This window comes from Chroicocephalus ridibundus, chromosome 8, assembly GCF_963924245.1.
Source record: "Chroicocephalus ridibundus chromosome 8, bChrRid1.1, whole genome shotgun sequence".
NCBI classification, from domain to species: domain Eukaryota; kingdom Metazoa; phylum Chordata; class Aves; order Charadriiformes; family Laridae; genus Chroicocephalus; species Chroicocephalus ridibundus.
In genome coordinates, this window is record NC_086291.1 from 28,822,407 (window position 1) to 28,845,764 (window position 23,358).

The following is a 23,358-nucleotide window of genomic DNA, read 5'->3' on the forward strand; positions in this document are numbered from 1 at the left end:
AAAATATATTTATAATTAAGCTTCTACTTCAACTTCATATTAGAGGAAGAGGAATACGTAAAAAGCAGTTCACATCCCAAGGAATTTTTTTACCTCACCTCCACTTTACATTAAGCTTGGACAACAAAAATAGGAAACTTTCATTTGTAGTGCATTTCTTGTCATTTTCTTCAGGTTCTTGTTAATTTCATGCTATGATACTGCAAGATGGATGCAAGGGCATTTGTTGACACAGCATTAATATATTGTATATTTTGTTGTTACAAAGCGCGGTGACACAATGGGATCACTTTCTGATGCTACACTGACTGTGTTGGCCATAAAGATGCTACACTAGGAATTGTTCAGGGCTGACACAACCTACGAGACAAAAATGTTGTTTCACAGCACGACACCACAGGATGCAATGTCACAATCCCGGCAGCCAGGCTGCGTGCTTGCCCTGCTAAAGCCGTAATTATTCATTGGGACTTTGAGTAACCTTTTTTTGTATACGTATTACACATACTAAAAAAGTATTTCCATTGTATCATCCATCCATATGTACACCCAGCAACTACTTCTGTAGCTAGTCCACAGCAGCAGTGTGGACTAGTGGTTTTTAAGCCGGGAAAATGAACCAGCAGACAAATGTCTCTTAGTTCTGTCATTTCTAAAAGATTTTTCTGAATATATGGTTAATCTTTCTACGTCTTAGCTAAGCCAAACTAGACAAATTCTCCTTGCTGAAAATAAGGTGATATCCTTAAACACGTCTGCTAAATCTTTAGAAATAAATGGATTTTAAAAATATTGCGTTCACACTTTGCAAGAAATACTTCCAAGCATTAAAGGGTCTACATTCATGCAACTAAAATCCTCCCCTTTTACAAACAAACCTCTCTCTACTTCTCCATGGATGATAATATCTACCAACCAGCAAAACCACACTGTTCATTGAACTTTTAATTCTGCAGAAGAGACAGGAGGAAGCACTGGCGCCTCATCCTGTAGGGAAGAAGGTTCCTTCACACGACTGCAAAAAAGCATCAATTAAGGTTAAAGTCTAGAAAAAAGTGTATAACTATTACACGAATCTGTTCAGCAAACCCCGTCTAGAACAGTCTGGTTTTGTGTGAATATTACAGATGGGGAATGGAAACTACAGCTCTGGGATGCAGCAGATAAGCTTTACAATTCAAGTTAGTTCAGAAACACCAAGAAGTGGCACCAGAGCACTAGTCACCCAGATCCGGGGTTCTTCAAAGCTCCGGAAATGTCTGGTTTGACACAAGGGGAGGAAGATGCACTAATGCTCAGCGTAACAGAGACCTTGACACTCTTGGTCTGAATGAGTCTGGTTTTCCCACTCACACTTTACTCGGACTCTACTATAGTGACTGCTACTGCCCAAAAGTCCCAGTTTGGGTTAGGATGCAGCCTTTTGCTCTTTTCCAGCTGTGAAATGGGTGCAAAGGAAACAGAATTGGCTGCAACGGAGCGAAGGAGGTTTTCCCTTCCCTCACAAGACCAATCTCACTGCTCCAAAAGCCCCTGCTAAATTTAGTCCAGGGACAATCCATGGGCAGAAGCAGAGAAAATGAGGCAAAGGACATGAAAATAAAAGAGAGGGGAACATGCAAACAGAAGATGGGATATGGCCCTCTGGCTGCCTGGAGCTTCCCAACATGGGAGACCTGCCAATGGCCTCTTTCTCCCCATCCAAAGTTGAGCAAGGCCATAATTAAGATCCTAGTATTTCCAAAGCACTGTAAAAGAAGGAAACAAAGTGATCCAAACATTTGGGGGTTGGGTTTTTTTTTTAAAAGCTAAAAGGACCCATTAAACTTAATTAATCATTCCTTACTTGGCAGAGTTCGTGCCTTTGATTCTTCCGAATTAAAATTGGGACCTGACTAATAAAAGTATACCTTCTGCTAGCAAATTCAGAATTCTGCAGATTTTGTCCTGAAAAGAGTTCAAGTAAAAGCGAAACAATTCCTAACTTTCTGCAATTGCAGCATTATCAAAGATGAAGGTCTGCCTTCACATTCACTGGGTTTGCTCTTCCTACAACCAGCCAGTGCCAGCAGTCCACATCATTGGAGACAGAAGAAATACTCCTAGGTCACAAGGCCATAAGTTAGGGTAATTTAAGGAAAAAAAGGAAAAGTAAGAACTGTGTTCAGAAAGAATTTGATGTAAACATAACAGAGGTCACACACAAAACAAGACCTTTATCTTATCTTAAACTCCTGCGCAAATGCTGGGGTTTAAGGTCTAATTACTCTGTCCCAGCAAACTGTTGGAAAGTATTCATTTTCTTTTTCAAACTTCTGTTCTCAGCCCTAATTCAGAGAAATGCCAGACCCCTGCTGTGTGTCCAACTGCAACTCCCAGACAGGCGCAGCCACGGTGGTGCTGTCTGTGACAGGAAGGTGGTGACACACAGCTCCACAGGTGCAATCTCAAAGTCACCGTGTTCCCTCCGTGGAGCAGGGCAGCAAGCTCGGGGGCATTACAGTCGAGCCACTTGACAGACCGCCAAGTGTTGTACATTATTCTTCTTCCGCCTGGACGAGTTTCAGTTCCTCAAGTGCTCATGAAAGCATCACTGAGAAGACAATAGGGTTAGCACTGGTGTTTGTTTTTTCCATTTCTAAGACTTCCTGGGAAGAAGCGCCAGTCAGCTATTGTCTCTCTCACTAAATGTGTGTTTGAGTCTCCTCGGCTGCCCAGCTCTTCCGCCTCAGTGTTTCAACGCTCCTTCCTTTTTGAAAAAAAAAAAAAAAAAAAAAAAAAAAAGATAAGTTGCCTCATTTCCTCTCCATTTATCTTTCACCTTCAGAGGGGCGACAACACAACACAACTTGAAAGGAAAAAACCAAATCAAAACCACCTTCTTCCAGCACTGTGTTTGTACAGTACGTCGACATGAGCTTCTGGGCTTGGAAAAACAGATGGGCAGGTTATTATTAAGAAGAGGAAATTTGTTCCTGAGAATGTATTTGGAAACGGTTCGTTGAGAGCTCTCCTGACAGGCTGCAGTAACTTTCGAGGGGCAGGACCTCCACATATGACATGCCAAAAGAACTTCCTCATACCCCACAACTTTTGGCAACGGGAACATGTTCAAGGCCTGGTTCTATGGTAGCAATACCTCAATTAGTGCTTTCATCACTCTTGCCTTTGTACAATCAATTATAGAGCTCCAGTTTTGTAAGTCTCGTTTCTCCCATCATGGGTCTCTAGAAAGTTCTGCTCATCAATCCAGTCTGAGCTCCTATCAACGTGGATGCTGGTTCTTCCTCTATTTTTGGAGAAGAATATGGTCCTCTCTTTTGTTTGTGTGCCCAAATCATGACAATCTCAAAACTTAAATTCTTCATTTTTCTGTGTTTTGTGAAATGTTTTATTTAGGGGACTAAGAAAGAAAAACCAGCCCTAAGAATGCAACATGCAAAAGCTGATAAGAACAAAAGAAAACAGCTTTCGTGTGATAAGAGGTTTATCTGGCAAATTTATCTATATCAGATTACATCTTAATTTTCTGAATGTAGAAGTAATCATCAGTAACGCTACTTTAAACATATTTAGCTCCTATCTACTCAACTGCAATTTAAGCACACCGTCACAGTTCATTTCAGCACAGAGGTGGCTAGGCAGCAGTCCCATGGTTACAGACTCACAGCCAGGGAGAGGGATGCTAAAGGCACCCCTCTGTGGCAAAAGGGCTGACAAAATGTTTAAGTTAGCACAGGTCTTCCTAAGACCCAGCAGATTTTGGATAATAATAAGCAACTCTTCTTACGTTGTGTTGCTTTGAAATGTCAAAATTATACAATGTATTTTTCTCTGCGTCTTTCCCCAAACTCCTCAGTTAAGTGATTGCAGAAGATAAAGGAGAGTCTATGAGATGGTCTAGATTTTGCTTCAGCCTCTGCAGAGCTGCTCTGCAAAAATCTGCCATGAGCCCATGAAGGCGTCCAATATCCACAAACTGCCTCTAACAGAGTAACGCTCATTTTGAACCTCATCCAAATCTGAATTCCTGCAACGGCTGCCTGCACTTACTGACTGCACCTACATTTCAAGCCATGTTTGCGTTCTCCAGGGGTGGCTTTAAGTCAGCCTGTGTCTGTCTGAGAAACAAACGCAGGGGAAGCCGCAATAAATCCATTTTCAGTCTTCATTTGGGCTGATGGGATTCACCAGCCTGATAAAGTGCAGGATGAGCACTGAATTTCTGTGAAATATTTTCCCACCTAACAGCACCCAGTGTGGCTCCAAAACATTCTCAAGAGCTCCTGAATCCACAACACTCTTTAGGAGACTTTTTTATCCCTTAGCATTACTCCTAAAGCCTTCTACTGTACGGTGCAGTACAGTGAGATGCTATTCATACTACTCAGGCAGTAGCAAAACCTCTTTGTACCCTGGGACATCACTTCTTTACTGTTTACCTGTTCAAGCACTGCTGAGCAATTATTTCACCAACAGTTTCACCACAGGTTTTGCATAAAACCAACAGCTTCATACAAACACGCAGGCTGTCAGTTAACTAAAAAGCAGAAAAGAAAAGGATGATGGAATAAGAACAGGCCAGGAAATTTGGAAAACTGTATTCACAAAACCCAACAATATGATTCATGGATTCTTTATAATTCCCAACTGAAAACCACAGCCACTAGGAGAAACAGTGCTGCAAAAGTGCTTCTTAGGGTCTCCGCTTTACACTGAGCTTGACTAGCAAAGATGCACCAAACCTTCGAAAACAAGCCGGTCAGGTTGAACCTTCTGGCTCCAAATTTTGGGTTTAAATTGAGTCATGACTTTTTTTTTTTGCATGTCTCAGAAATTCAGAGCTCAGGACAACAAAACACAGGCCTCGGATTTAACATACTGGTTTCCAGTTTTGCTTGAAGGCATGTCCATCTGAGAACGTGTAGCTAATGGCCACAAAAAACTATAGTCTAGGAGATGACAGTCTTCTTACAACCTCTTTTGAATGAGTAATGAGGTCAGGTCCTTGTACTGGAATTATTTCACTTTTAGAAGTACCTCTGTCACTAAGAGGATAATATACATGGTTGAAGATTCAAAGGCATTTTTGGAAAATGGCTTTTGCCGCCAACAGTGTGCAACTTCACGTGTTTCCAGAACCGCTGCCCACCAACCACCAGCACCAGGTGGGTGCTCAGCACCTCTGAAGCCAAGCTGAAAGTCTAAATGCCAACTGAAGTTCTAAAAATTACATTTTTTTCTTTGGATGTAGTAAAATATCTGCTTAGTGTGCTTCAGAAGAACTTTCTGCGAGAAAAAAAATGAAAGCATCACCGCTTATCTCATTCAAGAACAACGAGTACAGAGCAATGTGAAGAAAGTCAGAGGACATAATGCAGCCCTGGCTTCCAGATTGAGCAGACACCCTAGCATGCCTTTTAAACTCTTCATTTCCTAGGGTTCCTCTAATTTGTATAATACTGTGTTTTGAAATTGAAAGAAAATATAGAATTATAGTAAAGAAACACGTAAGATACAGAAGTAAAACTGCTTCACTAGCCAGCAAACTTTTTTTTAAGTTATTTAAATAAAAATAAAAGGATTTAAAATGAATTAGAACTACTTTTTTGCAAAGCTGCTCTGGAAAACTCATTTTTTAAACATACAGTCTTCTTTGCTTGTCTACTGTATATAAATTGTGTATCTTCTGGTTAACATATTATTCAGTCCAGCATAATTACACATCAGAGAGATGCCTAATAAACTAATCTTTAAACTCTACAGATCTAAAAAAAGATCCCAAGGCATGTTTTATGAATATAGAATGGCGTCAGCTGACAAATATATGGCACAGTCCATATTATTGTGGTTGTAACCAAGAACCACATGAATCAATATTATGGGCTTCTTTTGCATTATTCAAGATGACAGGACTTCTGAAGGAAAGCAAGAGCGTGTTCTGTAACTGTGAGAATCCACTACGAAGATAAAAGAAAATTAGCCACAGAATATGGTAAAGAAAATGCAGAATATTAGCAATACTGCATTTTATCAGCAGCATGTACTTTACGCGAAGACTCCATAAAGTTTTAAAAATCAGACAGCTGCTATGAGAAGCAACAATGAATAGAAATACTCAGATTTACAACTAAAATTAACAGGGGACAGAATTGACAAAGAAATATTTTCAGTTACCATAACCATATTGTTTTAGACTTACATCAGACAAAAGCTATTTCAACAGGAAAACCTGTCTTAGCCAACAGCTGGAAAACTCATAGCCCTATTCTGGAAGGAAAGGGGACTTATTACTTTTTACAGATGTCTCCATTCCCATCATCCAAAAGAAGTTAAAACTATGAATAGAGAGATGGGCCCCATCTGAAATATGGCCTTCCCATCCTCCCAAGGCTGTGCACGCTCACATCTCTAGCATCGATTCAGCCTACGCTAGCGCATGTAATGATCACAGAAACTCAACCCCACCTTTTGTACAGCATCTTCACATTCAGCTTGAAATTTATTTTTTGGTTCAGTCTCTCAGAAAGTCATGTCTCCCTTCCAACAGCAGAACTCCAGACACCTCAGCTATCAGAGAGGCTGGACTTCATTTTAAAAATTGCTCTTTTGCAGACAATAACGATAAAACCCCAGCCAGTGTTCACCTACGCCACTCAGCTCCAACACTGTGTGAGACCTGGCTGTCAGAGCACCCTCCAAGGCAAGTCTGATTTCAGTTTATACGCATGAAACTAACACCTGCCAGTGCCAAGTGTTACAGCAAGAGCACAGCAACAGTTGACCACACTTCCTGCTGCCTAGATATTTAAGGCACGCTAAGGAAAAACCATGTAGCAAGATTAATAACTAACAAACCACAAGCTCTTGCTCAAAATTACCACGTCGTATTTGATGCTCTCACCAACACATTTGTTTTGTATGTTTGTTTACGTTGGTAACTCCCTTGTTTCTCAGTGTGGTGTCAGCTTTAGACATCCCCACTCTGGTATGAGATGTGCTCAGCAGCTTCGTCTTTTTCCATGCGTAAGGGAAGTTGGCGATAAACTCAGATGGGGGCCTTCCTTCTTCATTCATCTCGAACCCAACTTCTTCCTCCAACAAATCCCAGCGCTGCTTCTCACTGGGCTGCTTCAGTTTACCACTACTTGGCCACAGCTCCGAAGAGAACACATCAAGCCCCAAATGCCCAATCTCCAAAGTCTTCTACAGAAGCTTCTTTCATTGCAGATCTCATGTGCGTTTCACAGCAAATACTGCTTCAATTTTGTTCTGGGCATTCTTCCTCCCCACTGCCTCCCTTGGGTTTGGTGGGACATGGTTTGAAAGCAGCTTGCTGCTGGGCCCTCCTGCTCTCAGCTATAAAAAACTGTTAAAACTCAAGAGCAGGAGGAAGGGATTGAAGCTTTGGTAGAGAACAGTGAACTACATACAACACCATGGAGGCCTTTCTTCTTGCAGCTTCTGAGGAAATCGCATAATGAAGACAATTCAGCTGGCAAAGGAACTGCTGTGCTAATGAAATGCCCACGGTCCCTTCAGTTGCACAGCAATTATGTATCATGAGACCAAGCCAGCACTCTGTAGCTATCCCCTAAGGAAAGCATCTGCCATATAATTTAAATACTTATCTCAAAAGGAATGAGAGAAACAGGAGACAAACCCTAACACTGGCCCAAAAAATGCATTGTGGCCAATGTAGCAGACTGGTGAACTATCATGCATCTAGAAGCAAGGTTAAATTAGGGTTCAAGTTTTCAAGTTGCCTTGATTTTGGCATCCAAAAGAGAGATTCTCAAATCCTCCATCAGTCCACGCAGACACCGACATCCTTCCCCACTTCCTCAGTCTGTTTTTGATCAGCAGGCTGATGCAAGCAGCTATTAACATCATTTTCTACTTAGCACATGATTTGCTTCTATAGTTCAAAAAGTTTTTGAACTTCCTAGAGATCAATTTCTTCTACTAAACGCATTGTGATGGCTGAATCAAGACTCTGGCACGGGCTTCAAATACCTTTCACATATAGGTTGGGCTTAAATAAGGCTCATGGAAACTGGGATCAATGCCTGTCCCGTCGCCTTTCACCAGTCTGCTCAAGACCTCTCTCCAAATCGTAACATTTGATTTACACCACAAGCTGCATATATGGGCAAGGAGGCTAACGTAGCTTGCCATGCTGCTTTGGATAGAAAATTTCAGATTTTTGAGTAAACAGATGATCTATTATGCTTCATATACAAATGGATATATGTCCCCCTTCCTCAAGTGCACACTTGGATTAATCGGGTTAATTTCCCTGGATTGAATCCTCCTGTGCAGCACACATAGGTTTGATTCACAGGGTTTCTGACTGGTTTTTTTTTTTTTAAACCAAAAGATGCTGGAACAACCTTTGGGTCTCATCTAGCAAGCCTCCTGTACAAGGGATAGCAAGCTACACCAGCAGGTGTGCACCCACCTGCCACTCACTTTGGTACATTATAACACCAAGCAATGCGTCAAAGGTCTGATCCATGAAATGTCAACGACCAGTTTGGTGTGTATAAAACTCCCCATGAACAATCCAGCAGCTGTGTTACTTTTGTATATAGGTTTTTCCAAGGGTTTACAGCTTCATTTCAGTGTGTCATCCCTTCCTCCACACACAACTGATCTGCTAATTCCATCCTTTACGGGCGGTGGACATGCCTTCACCGTCCTTGCTGACATTTGCTACTTTCCTTTTGCTTTTCAGGTCATGTTTAGTTTTGGAGTAATTTTTTTAACATCACTTTGTAGGAAATAGCATAGTCTCAGTCTTACGCATTCCTTCTCCATTAAAATACAGCAGTGTAACAAACCAATGCTCCTGAGACAATTTCATTAAATGATCATTTTGCCTTCTGTAAACGAGGGTCTTCACTGTGGGCCACAAGAGGGGTAAAGGAAACTCCAGGTGATTCCCTGTTTCCCAGCCATAGCTGGAAAGTCCATTGCAAATTATAACACTTGTGAAAAATACCAGGCAAGTAACTAAACCACCACAACACATTTTAAAAGCACATGAAAATCAAGAACTCACATGTCCTCTGTGTCCTTAATTCAGACAGCCCCCTTTTCTATGTGCATTTCAAACACTTTTAAAGGGTGGTGGGACACTGGCCCAGGTTGCCCAGAGAAGCTGTGGATGCCCCATCCCTGGAAATGTTCAAGACCAGCAAACCTGGTCTAGTGGGAGGTGTCCCTGCCCATGGCAGGGGGGTTGGAACTAGATGATCTTTAAAGGTCCCTTCCAACCCAAATGAGTCTATGATCTTTTCTCCTCCAAAAGCACCGTAAAAACCACCATCAACTTAGATCAACTGACAATCGGGATGATTTTGGGGCTGCTCCTTGCAGACACATGAAACGCAACCCTGATATCTGGATATGTCCCTCCAGTCATGCTCACAAAACATCACTAACCTCAAACACTCCTTGGGTCAGTAGTTTCACTGCTGCGTCCTGGGCTGAGAGGAAACACCAACGGAGCACAAGCAGCAGTGGTTAAAGTTACTTTTCTTTACAATCACATCTAAAAATACTGTCTTCTAATCAACCAAGTCTGGTACCTACCCCATTTACGGTGGTTTGTAGTGTGGTGAGCTGGAAATAGCAGGAACTCGATTTATATTTAAGGCAGGTAAATGCCACCCCGAAGAACCAGATCCTGTCTCTGTGTCTGCTACAAAATGTAAAGCTGGACAAAATGTTACATCAGAAGCTCCTAGGTGGCTTCTGCCTCCTTCTTTTTCTGATGTGCAGAAGTTCTGAGTGCCCACAGCCACAACCAAACACAGCGAGAAGCTGGCTGGAAATCTGGGGAGAGCATTAAAATGGCCAATTCCCTGAAAAGTTAAGGACTAGGTTTGTCAAGCTCCAAATTAACAGCCATTAATTCCTCACATATGAAATAAATACCACCACCTATCACAGTGTCTCAGCAGGAAGATCAGCTGATTGATGTCTGCACTGCACTTTGTAGCTTGGCAGGTGTACAGGAAATCTCAGATGGGAAAAACAAACCCAAACAACAAATCTGGGGCTTCCTTCTGAATGAAGCCAATAGAAAAAATATACCAAAAAGCTGCTTTTGCATCCTGGTCTCCCTTGAGCATCAGCAGTGAATTCAGGGCTTCAGATCCATGGACCATTTCAGCTAACACAGTAAGCTTGTACAGCAGAAAGCTGTGTTTGCTTTGTGGCACCACCTTTGTCTACAGGAGTGAACAGCTGCAGGTTCCACAGCTATTTCCCGGACTGCACAGAGGGCAAACATGGCAACAATGGGGTTTATTTCAGCAGGTAAACAGTGGCAGTGGTTAGAAACCCTTCCCACTCACCTCTGGTTTCCCTTATTCCAGCTCTAAGGCTCCCAACTCCTTCCCTCCTCTTGCAGGATATGCCTGAGCTGCTCAACAGAACATCCAAAGAGAGGAAAAACACTTTCTTTAGCTTAATTCTCAAAAAAACCCACCCACCTCATCCATTTTAGCTGCAGTCTTCTCAAAAATGCAATTTGAGGCAGACGCTCAGCACGGAAACTTCAGTCAGAACAGCTGAGGACTGGCAAAACTCCATTTGCAACTGAAAACAGTGGAAAGTGTCTGGCAGACTAAATTACAGACAATGATATTACTTTACAGAATACCCCTAAGAGCAAAAAAGCCCTTCTTTTTTTCCTTTGCACAGACCCTGCCATTAAATCTTTGCACAGGGATTTTGCCTTTCCTCCAGTGTGACCGCTACAATATATGGAATATCAAGTGAAAATATGCAAGGATCCTCTGTATTATGTTCAATAAAAGCAGGTTGGTCTTTAGACAATGTTCATCTAAGATACTTAACGTCCCCAATGCTGCCTCAAGAATCAGATCTTCAATTAGCAACATCGCAAAAAAGCTCTGCAGAGAATCAGCACAAATAGCAACCGTGTTTCACGCAGAGGAAGAGAAATATCACATGAAGCTTTAAAAATTCCTTTCTAAGGCAACAGATGAGAGGGACTGTGGAAGAGTGCTAGCTAAGAGTGCTAGCTAAAAGGACAGGGGTGAGTGAGCTGGATGCTGAGTGACTGGATGGTGGTGGCATCTTTTGTAAATTTGAAGCAACAATGCCCATGTATCTCTGAAAAGAGTAAGGAAAAGCACCTTGGTAGGCAGCAAGTTTCTAGATACAGCACCAGGCCAATTTTTTTAGCTGGCATCCCAAGCACACAGAACTAAAACTCAGTAGTAAATCCAGGAAGGCGTTAGTCCAGTGAATGAACCATCCCAGGCAGCAAGCAGGGATCTTTAGAAGCGGTATGCATGGACAGAGCTGGCTTTCAAGCTCCACAAGACCTGCAGCTACTGTGGCCTGGGAAATATAAAGCTTCATGGGAAATCACAGATATTTTTATAATATAAAGAAGCTGTAGACATTTTTTTTAAGGTTGGTTGTGAAAGTATTTAGTGATCACGAATGCTTAAAGGTCCATCTGGTCCCTAGCACGTATCAGCCATTCACTCTGCCTCACAGGGACACACCAGCACGGTGCAGCGGGAGCTGCTGCAGAGGCCAGGCCCTGCTCTGGGGACGGGCATGGGCTGCTTCTCCAGTCCTGGCACTCCCTGGTCCCACACCTTCCTTACTCTGAACCTCTAGCAAAGGTGGTGCGTTTTCCTGCTTAACCAGTAAATAGCAGGGAACAAGGATTGCCTTAGGCTGTTTGTACCAGGAACGCTCTCTGTGAGGACCAACGCATCCACCACACAACAACTAACATCCTCCACACAACTAACATGCAATTCAGGCATAGATGACCTTTTCTGCAAGTTGTGTGTTGCAATGCATGAGAGCCACGGTCAAAACAGGCACTAACCTTAGAAGCACAATACGGAATGAACCTGGAAAAAACAGCAGCATTTTTGGGGAGCTACGAACTGATCGTTTTAACTTGTTACCAATGACCTCCTTACAAGTCCAGCACCATTTGAAAAGGCATCGCTGCTGCTGATGTTGTCAGTGGAGAGTCCAAAACCAGGCCAGGCACTGATGTGAGTGGCTTTTCTCAGCATGCCGCCTGGCCAGAAACCATAACGGGGAGGATGCACCATGTTCACTGTTTAAGCAATGACATGGAGAAAAAACAACTTGAAGATCAGCTCACATGCTCACTTTGCATAAATCTCAAAAGCAGAATTTATTCTGAAGGACAGATCACGGCTCGCTCCTGGGAAGATAAATAAGGAAATACTCGGAAAAACTAATTCACCAAAATCCTAGGTTATGCCTATCAAGTTAAGCATTAGTACAGAATCAGCATCAAACTTTTTTTATATATAAGACTAATAAAAAAAAAAAAGGATAAAGTTTTTAGAAAACCCAACAGGCAAACCCTTTCTTCACACAAGTTTGAGCCATTTCCACAAGCTTTAATCTTCCTTTCATGTAAGAGCTGGCCTCATTTCATCACTGCCCTTTAACTGCAAAAGCAACTAAAATGTTTGCACGCATGTTCAAAAACTTGAAGCCACTTTTAATTGTTCTTTAAGTGCAAAGAGAACAGAACATTTATTATATGCAAAAGAAAAAGCTGTAGAAAGAAATGCTGCTGTACTTTAAAAGCAGCCATGACCACATTGCTCATGGAGTATCATCCTTCCCGATCTAGACACTGGCTTTTCAGCTGCTACTGCCCAAAGGCATCAACAACAAAGCTGCTTTAATCATCTCAGAGCTTGCTTTTTCTCCCTTGAATATCAATAAAATTTCTATCAGATGCAAAGACTGGCTTATAATTTGTGGCCAAGCTGCACTAATGAAAGAACCTGCAATCTCCAAGGTTTCGGAAAATATCAAGTACAAAAAGCACCAGACTCCACACTTAAGTGTGCCTCTCAATTACAGGGTTTTTGAGCAAATGGGAGCATATTTCTCACTTTTTCTATTGAGAAGAAGCTCTTTCCATTGATACCTGCATTTAATTCAATGTTGTACGCAGTTTCTTCTACACAGACAGAAGAAAAGCATGAAAAATGCCACATGCCTTCCCCTACCACACAACGGTTGGTTTCCCTTCACTCATACTACCAGAAAAAGACCTTCTTTCCCAGAAAGAAAAGCTACCTTTCAGTTTTCAAACCCAGGCTCTATAGCAAGCGTTATGTAGCACATCATCTTTGAGGTTAGTTCCTGTGCAAGAAATACAGTTTGCTTTGGTGGAAGGGAGCTTGAGATGATCCTGCCACAAAATGGACAACTGAGATTTCTGGGCTTATGAAAACCTCAAGCCTCAATTTCCAGAAGGTAACTGGGACATGATCACGAACAGTCCTTTAATTGACAAACTGAAGAACAAAATCTTACCTCCCGTTTTGATTAGGGAAATTTTTGACCATGCCCGTTACAAGACAACATGACTGTAAACTTCCAAAACTGCTCACAGTGCTTTTGAAAGAAGTTAATAAATGGGACTATATGAGCAATGGAAACTGAATAGAGAAGGTATCTCCTGCCTTAATCCCCCAAAGCTGAAATCTGGAAGTTACCAAGTACAGTAAATTCTCTTCAAGTTGGGTGGCAAATACCATCAATCACATCCCTGGACGCCTTTTGCTTGCATTTAGTCTAAAGCTAAGATAAAGCATCCAGCCCCCTGAATTAAAGAATATAAGAACCACAGAGAAGCTGCGTCTCCTTTCCAACACAAAGGGCACTATTTATTAAAACTATGGGATGAAAGTCTGCCGCTGTCTCCAACAGCAACAACCTATCTGAAGACTAAAACTTCCCAGAAAGCAAGTAAAGCCAAAAGGATTTTTCTTCAAAATCTCATTTCTTAAGGTCTTCAAGAACTTGGACACTTAGCAAGACGAATATAATGAAGACTAGACATTCATATCCATATTGAAATTTTAATTTCCTACCCATTTAACTTCAATTTTTCAATCCATAGGTATTTATGCCTATTTGGATTGGACTAGATAGTACTTGCTAAGTGCTAACCTGTAATCATGAATTCTGGGTTCAATATGTGTTTGTAAAAGAAAATATTACTCTGCCTCTTCCTTAAGATTTTAGGAATCGCAGAAAAATCATATCTGCTTTTACCATAAACCTCAGAACATGAAAATGGAAAGCACTCTCCGCGAGCTAAGAAGTAGGTGCTGGTAAGTCCAGAGAGACCCAATGCTCCTGCTCCATATGGTGCTACAGCCATGCTCACCTGCGGAAAATGAAAGAGAGAGGATTTCGAAAACACAGGAAGATATAGCTTGTAACAGGCTGAGAGAAAAGGCAGTAAGTGCAGCCAGATTTTTTACAAAACTCTGTTATACTTGCAGTCGTACACCAAATTAAAACCAGAAGGACTTTGCAAAAGTTTAAAGCAGAAAATCCAATATCCAGTCTGAATGCCTATCCAAAAAAGGCCAACTTTTCCACAAATAATTCCAAGTTATTCTTCCATCCTCTAGCATCCCTGTTCATGGCTATGTGCACACCGGCTGGCTGCTGGCAAGAATTCCACTCCAGAGCTGTTATCAGGCACTTGGGTTATCTCCCTCCAAGCCAGCAGGACTTATCTCCATACAACCCATAGTATTTGTTCAGACTGTCTCCTGTAAAGCTTGCGACTGATTTCCATATCTCGTCCTTTAAGGAAAGGGTAAACTAGGCTCCTCTTCAGTCTCTAAAACTTGACAGAATAGGTGGAGTCTATCTGCTTTTTCTAAGTACGCTGCATCTTGTAGGAACCCATCTAAAGTGTTTTATCCTTGTGCAAAAGAGCCCGGTCTTAATTAGTACCATACCAACATTCACAGGCAAAACAAATGACTAGAAAGAAATTTCTTACAGACGTTAAGTAATAGCTTTCACTGACAAATGAAAAGAAGAACGGCTGGAAAGTCTGCTTGGAAAAAAGTCCTGAACAATGAGGAAACCCGCAGGGTGCATCCCTGGGTGCCACAGGGTCACAGCACCATCACCACGTCCCTTGGCTGGGCTGTCCCATCTGCCTGGGCAAGGAAAGAGACGGGAAAAAAGGGAAGGAAGGAAGGAAGAAAAACTACACTTAAACAAACAAATCAAAAGCAAATGACTATGAAGCTTCATCCTCTGGACAGCTTTCTGTTTACAGCAATAGTAGACTGGATATGGTGAAGCACACCGAGCACCTTTAATAAAAAAAACAACCATCAGAGAAGTTCAGGTTTTTGTATGCTGAACTCTTTTGAAGATGCACCTGTTGAAATTACTGGCATTGGGTGCTTGAAATCTCTCCACACCTCTCCAAATGTAAAAAAATATGGTCCTAACAGACCACCCATCATGTAGCAGAGCTTGGTCCTTACTACTGCTGCTGCTGAGATTGCAGAAATGAAAAAATCACTAAAGACACTCAGGGCCGTTTCTCCTTTCTCCCCACTGTGAGATCTGCTTCCTTGACTTTTTCTTGTCTAATATTAGAGACCCAAGGCAAAAACTGTCTATCAGCAATATTGAAACCTCCGGCACAATCCCACAGGGCATACTACTAAGTTGTTTTAATAGGCACTTTCATATTTTTCCTCAATTTCATGATTGCACCCTGAGTCCATCCATATCTCCCCACTACCACCCTATATTGTTCCTTGTTGTCTGTGACACTCATTAAATATCATCAGACAAATCATTCAACGAACACCTCCCATCACAAGTTTAGCCTATGCCTCATCAAACAGAAAGCATGAATTTTTTTAATAAACCCTTTTCACATGACCAACTTCCAGTCTCCTAATTATTACTGCCATTTTTTTAACTCACATCTATTTCACTCGCATCCTGAATAATTCCCATGTAGTCCCACCAAATTCCTACAAAGGAGGATTATTTCCTCCACAAGCATTTCCTTCTTTTTTAAAGGCTCAGTCCAAAACCTAGAGGAATTACTATAAAAATTTCTTTTCATTTCAGAGGGCTTTAAATAATTTTACTGCTTATAGTGTGTGCATATTTAAAATATCATAAGGATCTTAAATAAATGTGAAAAAATATTTTTCCATAGGTATGGTTAGAAAAACAAGCTCGAGCTACACAGAACAGAACACACCTTTGAAACTGCTAAGGTTTCAAGACTAGTAACGCTGCAGTGCACGCGGTCTGACCTTCTGCCCCACTCCTCCTTGCTGGCACTACACAACCTCCTACTCTCCCCTAAATACCCTGACCCTGGGTCCATTGTTTTCCCAGCAGACACAAGCTGTCCCCAGCGCTCGCACAACTCCCTGCTGACTCTCATTTTTCCATTACTTTACTATGACATTAATTTCCTTCAGGTAAGAGCAAGGAAAATCAGGTCTTGACATTTTAGTCACAATTTCGTCCCACAATAATAACAAATTTTCATTAATCCCTACTTGAAAAAGACAAAAGATTTTGTGATGGCTTGCAAAATGTAACTTCATGCTACATACATATATATCTATCTTTTCTACCTGCAGAGGTTTTCTGAGTATAAAAATTGTTTTGCAAAACATTGCCGTCCCCAAATAAGTCTTTAGGCAACTTGTGAAGTACCTGCCTCTGATTCAAACCTCACAAGGATGGTCCCTGCCCTGACAATTTCAAACACAGCCTCACATGTGTTGTACCGCTAACAGACTAGCGCAGACCACTTGAAAAATTACACATTGGCATCATATGTTCTCTTCTCAGGCATTATTTGCTGCAGGAAATGCACTTTACCATGTCAATAATTATATTATCTTTCAGGTATGGCTCAAGATATTGCCCCATGTAAAAGTATACACAACTGTCAATGATTTGCAATTTGGCTGGTTCAATACTACCACTTCTGCCTTAAAAGCGCAGAAGCTGCAGTAGGTTTAGGGGGAAATGACAGCCTTTGCATTCAGTAATCGAGACTCCCCACAAGATGCCTTCACCATGTTCTCCAGGACTCATTTCTCCAACTGGTCTGACCAGGCTTGTGCTTATCCACCCTGGGGAACGGCACAGAGCAAAGCGTCTCCCAGGCTGTACCTGGGGGTGCCTGTGCCGAGAGCCATGTTCTCGCTGGTTTATACAGACACCTACGTGTGTGTTTTTACATATTGGGTTTTTTACATAATTTTACATGTCACATCATTTTTGTCCATGTTTTTTTCTCCTCTCATCCCTCAAACAACAGGGAGGGAGCGAACAGACTTCTGGAAATTAGAAACCTGTGTGCTTGTACGTATGTTGATGAAGAAACCGTACCAGTTTATTGCTGAAAAATGCATCGCCCCCCCCTTTAGCTCTCAGTCCCTCATTTCCATTTCTTATATTGTGCTTTCACTTAAACGTTGTCTAAATAAACTACAAGGCTTTACAACACAGGGACATGGCTTCAGACAAATTAAATTATCATTATGGCAACAAGAAATTAAATTACGCCATCATGACAACAACCATGCAGCAATTCTACTATACATTCAAGCCACCACGTTTAACTCTGTCCCACGCCATCCTGCGGAACTCCCCCATGCAGGGAGCAACCCGGCGTGCTGCAGAGCTGACATCCCACCCAAGGAATCTTCTCTGCCACAGGCTGAGGTTAGCGTGTCAGGAGCTAACTCAAAGGATGCCTGTGTTGAATCACAGCAAGGTTCTGCTGCGAAGAGGAGAGGGGGGCATGGGGCATTGCCAAACCATGCTAAAGGAGATGCAAACATCTAGTGCCAAAACCAGGACATACAGATTGTAGGTATAAATTTGTGTACTGAAACACTGGTTGGGAGTGAGCACTAGAGACGATCTGGACCAAACTCATTTGAAGTAATATTCAGGATTTTCTGTCTTGAGTCTGCAGGTATATGAGTAAACATCCCAAAACATGCAAAGTTTGGAGAATGTCACTGGCTGCAGTCTCTGAACAAGATGTGCCAGGCAGCATCCTCCAGCCTGCTGTCTCGCCACCTCCAGAGCTGACCCATTTAAGCACTATGGATTAAGAGATCTACTGACAAAAAGCAGGTAACTCCCTTTTTTACTAAAGACTCCCCTGCATCATCTTCGGAGGAAAAAAAACGCCAAAACTCCCAGCCCCCCAGTAAAACCAACCCAACCTTTACAAAGCCAACTAAAAAATGTGCTGCTTTTTCAATCTACAGAATCAGAGATTCAGCCCACTTCCTCTCCGAACAAGGAGAGCTCACTACAGCGCTTGCTCTGGAAGTACATCAGAGCAAGACGTATCAGACAGATAAGCAAGGTCTGAATCTTGCAGACTCCAGCCTCAACATGAGCAGTGGGTTTGGCGAGCTGGCTCGACCACACTCTATTTCGATTTAAGACGCTCTTCCTAATTCCTTTTCCTTCTCGGAAGTACTAATTTTCGGGCAGCCTCTGTACAAAGTGCCTCATTAATTTTTTTTCAAAGGAAGATTTTAGAGTGGGGGATCCCCACTTACAGCAAGAACGGGAGACTTGTGCTGGGGGATAGGCACAATGTTTTCATTCCATTTTTCACAATGATTTTGCCTTATCACTTGCCTCTGCAAGGATGTGACAAGCAAACTAGAGATGTGTCTGAAGAGCCACACAGCTCTCAGCAAGGCAAAGGCACCCACCCTTGGAGCGACGGGGAAGTCTCAGATACAAACATCCCAGCCAGCTTCACACGTGCCCAAAGAGACGTGGATTTCCCAACCCTCCAGCATGAGTTCCCCCTTCTAATTCTAGATGATGTCCAAGGCAAAGACCTGCACAATTTCCTTTTGCACAGCTGTGCAAAGCTAATAAGCTCCCTGAATTTCCTATTATTTTTTTTTTGCAGTAATTAGACATCAGCCTTTTCTGGTGCTCACAACTGCCCTCAGTCAGGGACCAGAAAACTTGAGATGCTGAACTGTGGAAGTGCAATTCTGGCTACAGCATGGGGATGAGTGTAAAGAAAAAAAAGACATCCATGGGCATTGCACCCTCATGGCTCTGATGGGACCTGAAACAACCCTCAACAGGGCAGTAGAAAATTACAATACTGAGAAAAATCTCAGTATATGAGGCCTGCAGCTTTGCCAGTTGCTTTTTGGGTGAAAGCCATTTAATATTTGGACTTCTTTCCCGCTATGGGAATCTCTTGAAAGATCCACTGTGATTTCAAAAGAGTCCTAACAGACGAGCGGTTCACCATTTGCACTCCCTCTACACCACAAAAAAATCCTAAAGCAACAGAATAAAAGGACAAGCTCAGCTGCGGGCACCACCCAGGAGTCACCCTATGGTCTGAATCATCAGCACTGAGTTTGATCTCTCAGTCCACAGCAGCGAGGACTCTCACAGGCTTCAGATGCAAAATACATAATATACTGGAATAGGGCTTCCTTTTCACATACAAACTTTTATTTCACTTGTAAATTTCCAGCCTTTGAATTTGCTTTGTAAATACTTTACTTGCTACCTTACCAACAAGGAGCATAGGTACACTGGAAAGTGCAAGACGTATTTCATTTTTTAACTACTCAAATAACAATATCTCAAAAAAATACAGAATTACATTCTTCTCCTTCGTAGTTTAATAGTAATATGCATAGATTTAAAGCAATTATTTTTTTTCGTTCTGTCTCTCCTAACATTCTAATGGGATAAAAAAACGTTCTTACACAAGTTTGAATACTTTACGTAAACACCCACCTAAAGTTTTTCCATAGCCTTGTAAAAGAAAATATAAAAATCAGGCCTTATGGTCTTGATCCGATCTACCTCGGTGAAATCTAGTGCCTTAAAAGTTTCTGCTGCCAGCGCTGGGGGATTGGGACCTTACTGTCACACGGGCAGTTTTAGGTTGCATCTCTCCACACTTCTCAAAGTTTTTACCGTCTACCCTTGGGCATGTTACAACTTACTAATGGGGAATTTTTAAAGCACTGCTGTTTAAAAACCCGTCTGCTCAAAACGGGGCAGGATCCCTCTCCACAGCAGCCCGGCCAAGTGCCCAAACCCCGCTGGCCCCAGCGGCTGCCGAGCCCTGCCCGGAGCCCGGGACCCCGCCGGGCAGGGGGGCTCAGCATTTCACCCCCTCGCCCCCGGGGGGCTTTTCTGCCGCCTTTCCCCCCGAGAAAGCACAGCGACTGATGCAAACGCCTTTTTCCCCCGGCCGGCGCTCTCAAGAAGCCGCCTCCCGTGCGGAGCCCTACCTCGGATGTAGATGCACTTGCTCTCGTCCAGCAGGCTGGAGGATGAGCCGCCCATGCTGCCGGCGGCGCGGGGCGGCTGCCGGGGAGCGCTGCCGGGGAGCGCCGCCGCCCAGCCCAGCCCGGCCCGGCCCGGCCCGGCCCCGCTTCCTCCCGCAGGCGCCGCCTCTCGCCCGCCGCCGCCAGGAGGAGGTCGGGCCCCGGTGACGGGAGGGCTCCCACGGACCCTGCTCCTCCCCCGCTCGCTCCCACTCTCCAGCCGCCCTCCGGCCCAGCCCCGGTCGCCAGTCCCGGAGATTTGGGAGCTGAAGGCGGCAGGAGGCTCCTGCAGAAGGTGCGGAGCAGATGGAATCATAGAACTGCCTAGGTTGGAAGGGACTTTTCAGATCATCGAGTCCAGCCATCAACCTGACACTGACAAAGACCATCGCTAACCCATGTCCCTCAGCACCACGATTCCACCACTTCCCTGGGCAGCCTGATCCACTGTTTGATAACCCTTTCGGTGTAGAAATTTTTCCTAATATCTAATCTAAACCTCCCCTGACACAACTTGAGGCCGTTTCCTCTTGTCCCATCACCTGTTCCTTGGGAGAAGAGCCCGAGCGCCCCTGGCTACCCGCTCCTTTCAGGGAGTTGTAGAGAGTGATAAGGTCTCCCCTCAGCCTCCTTTTCTCCAGGCTGAACACCCCCAGCTCCCTCAGCCGCTCCTCACAAGACTTGTGCTCCAGACCCCTCACCAGCTCTGCTGCCTTTCTCTGGACTCGCTCCAGAATCTCAATGTCTTTCATATCCATTTGCAAGCAAGCGGCGTGTGCCTATAGGCACACATGTCCCCACCTATTTTCCTTGGCCCATCAAAATGCACAGCACTGCTGTCTCCTCTTGCCCACATGTCACTTCTTATCTCCATCTCAAAATCCACATCCCCTTGGAGACACACTTAGACCCTTTGAAGTTTCCATGGAGGCTACTTTAAAGATCACTGATTGTACATGTAGTATGTATCATGGGATTGAAGTCCATTAGAAATAGTCTCCAACATTTCCCAAGAAAGAAGAACCACCTGAAATGTCCTTCAAATAGGACACCGCCTTCTACAAGGCATGTTGAGACACCCTGGGATTCATATGGCTCAGCCTTCACTCCAGTCCACCTCTTACTGGGAATCCTGGTGGCCTATATAGGATGCTATTGATATATGATTCTGGGATGAATGATAAACCTGCACACGCAGGCACTAAAATGTGTGTCACTTCAGTAAATACTGTCCAGTGATAGAACCAACTTCCTAAAACACACAAGAGCACCAGTCTGCAGATCCTTGGCACAGCAGCGTCAGATAGTATGGAACAGCTAACTGAATTTACTTGCTTCTAATTAATAATTTCAGCGAGGCTCTATACCATATGTGACTTTCTAAGGTATCTTCTTCTGTTTTGCTGGTTTTATAATGCTAATTCAGTTGATGGGGAATGGGCAGCATGCCATACGTTATTGTGTTATGAGTTGCAATGAATATGGAATGTGCCAACATGCTGGAGATTAACAGTAGCCGGAAGTTACGCATTTTGGACTTAAATACTTTTCATTGAGCTTGCACACATCCATCACTTGCTGTGAAATTGCTTTAACATAGTTAAGTTTGGCTTACGCAGGTTGTACATTAAGGACGTTTAATATTTTGCCACTCGGTTGATCACAGGATGGTTAAAAATTTTTAGGTTGAATCTTAGAACTTTTTAAACCAACATTAAACTTGATCAGATTTGAAATGTTGAAGATGATATGTAACATCAAGTTCAGTACTCCGCTAAACAGCCTCTTCCTTCAAGAAAGCTCATTGAAGGTAACTTCAATATCAATTCACACTCTCTGGGCACACGCTAGTTGCACTGAAGTGTGACAGAGCAATCGTTTCACTACCCTGAGGAGACCGGATTCATCCAGAGAATCACTAAAACAGCGTTTCACAAGTCTATAGATATCTCAGCTGAAAAGTAATACTAAATCAACAGCACTTCTAGAGGTCAAGTGTGAATCAGACCCTATTATCAGTTTATTTGGTTGTTAAGCTCTGCTCGAGAGCTTTGCACTTGCTCGCAGAAGGTGGGTGCTGTGGTTTGCTCTTTGAGCTGTGTGAGTAGACAACAATGAGGAAATACTTTTTACTGTCATGCACTTTAAAGGCGTTAACTCAGAGAAGAATTTGGCCTGGTCTCAGTGTAGCATATCTTTTATCAAATGTATTTGAGCAGTCTTGCATAATGTACAGGCACATGCAAGTCATCTCCAGGAGTCTGGAGAGATAAACCATGGAAAATTCATGAGCCGTAAACTGGATTGCTATTCTGTCTCATCATTTAGCAGATGAAAATATGCCAAATCCCAGAAGCTTTATACCCAAGAACAGATGTCAGTGTGCAAACTGAATGGGAAACCTCCCTGTCTAATTACAGCTAGGGTAAAAACAAAATGAGAACTGAATATTTTTTTTAATCATAACATTTTATACTTCGGTAATACCTGATGCCCAATATCCCCAAGCACTTCAGAAATGCTAGCTAATTAAAGACTGTAACTTTCCTTTTGAGATAGGGAAATGCTGTGTTTTAATGGCAAAGTTTCTGTCTATCTCAAGCATCTTAAAGATAGATACCATGAGAAATGTGAGCAAAGCTGGGAACAGATATAAATTATCCTATTTCTGTACTGCTTAATAACAAAACCATCCTTCTCTAAGACAAGAAATTGTCCACATGAGATTTTAGTCTGATGTAACACATCCGTACTGCAGCTATCAATGATAAAGTAATACTATTAAAACAAAAATACCACCTGAGGCAAAACAAATATTTCCCCACTTTTTCTCCTATGAAATTCCTGATCTTTGAGGATTTTTTTTCCTTGACTTTCCCAAAGAGTTCCTTCTCTAACCGCCTGTTTTGTGTCACATCCTAAAGCGCAACATGATGGAGCTCTTCCATCTCATAGAGAAAGTGAACTCATAAGTGGAGAGGACCAGGAGAAGCACCTCCTCCCCAGCAAAGGAATGAAGGTCTGTCTCTGCTGCCTCTGTGACTTCACTGTGGCAGCCTGCTATCAGGAGAGAGGTGGTTTCTTACATCACCAGCTTCACTCATGATCTGGACCCACAAGGCAGCCAGTGAAAGTACTGGGAGCTCTCATACACAAA

At 42.9% G+C, this 23,358-nt stretch overlaps 1 protein-coding gene across 1 annotated transcript in view; it reads right to left on the bottom strand.

Annotated features, from left to right (window-relative positions):
* NIBAN1 (niban apoptosis regulator 1) overlaps window positions 1-20,285 on the bottom strand; it is a 65,201-nt gene extending 44,916 nt beyond the window's left edge. Inside the window, exon 1 of the mRNA XM_063342905.1 lies at window positions 20,166-20,285. Coding sequence (XP_063198975.1) covers window positions 20,166-20,220 — 55 coding nt within the window. The 5' untranslated portion in view covers window positions 20,221-20,285. The remainder of the gene's footprint in view (window positions 1-20,165) is intronic.
* Window positions 20,286-23,358: the final 3,073 nt, after the last annotated feature.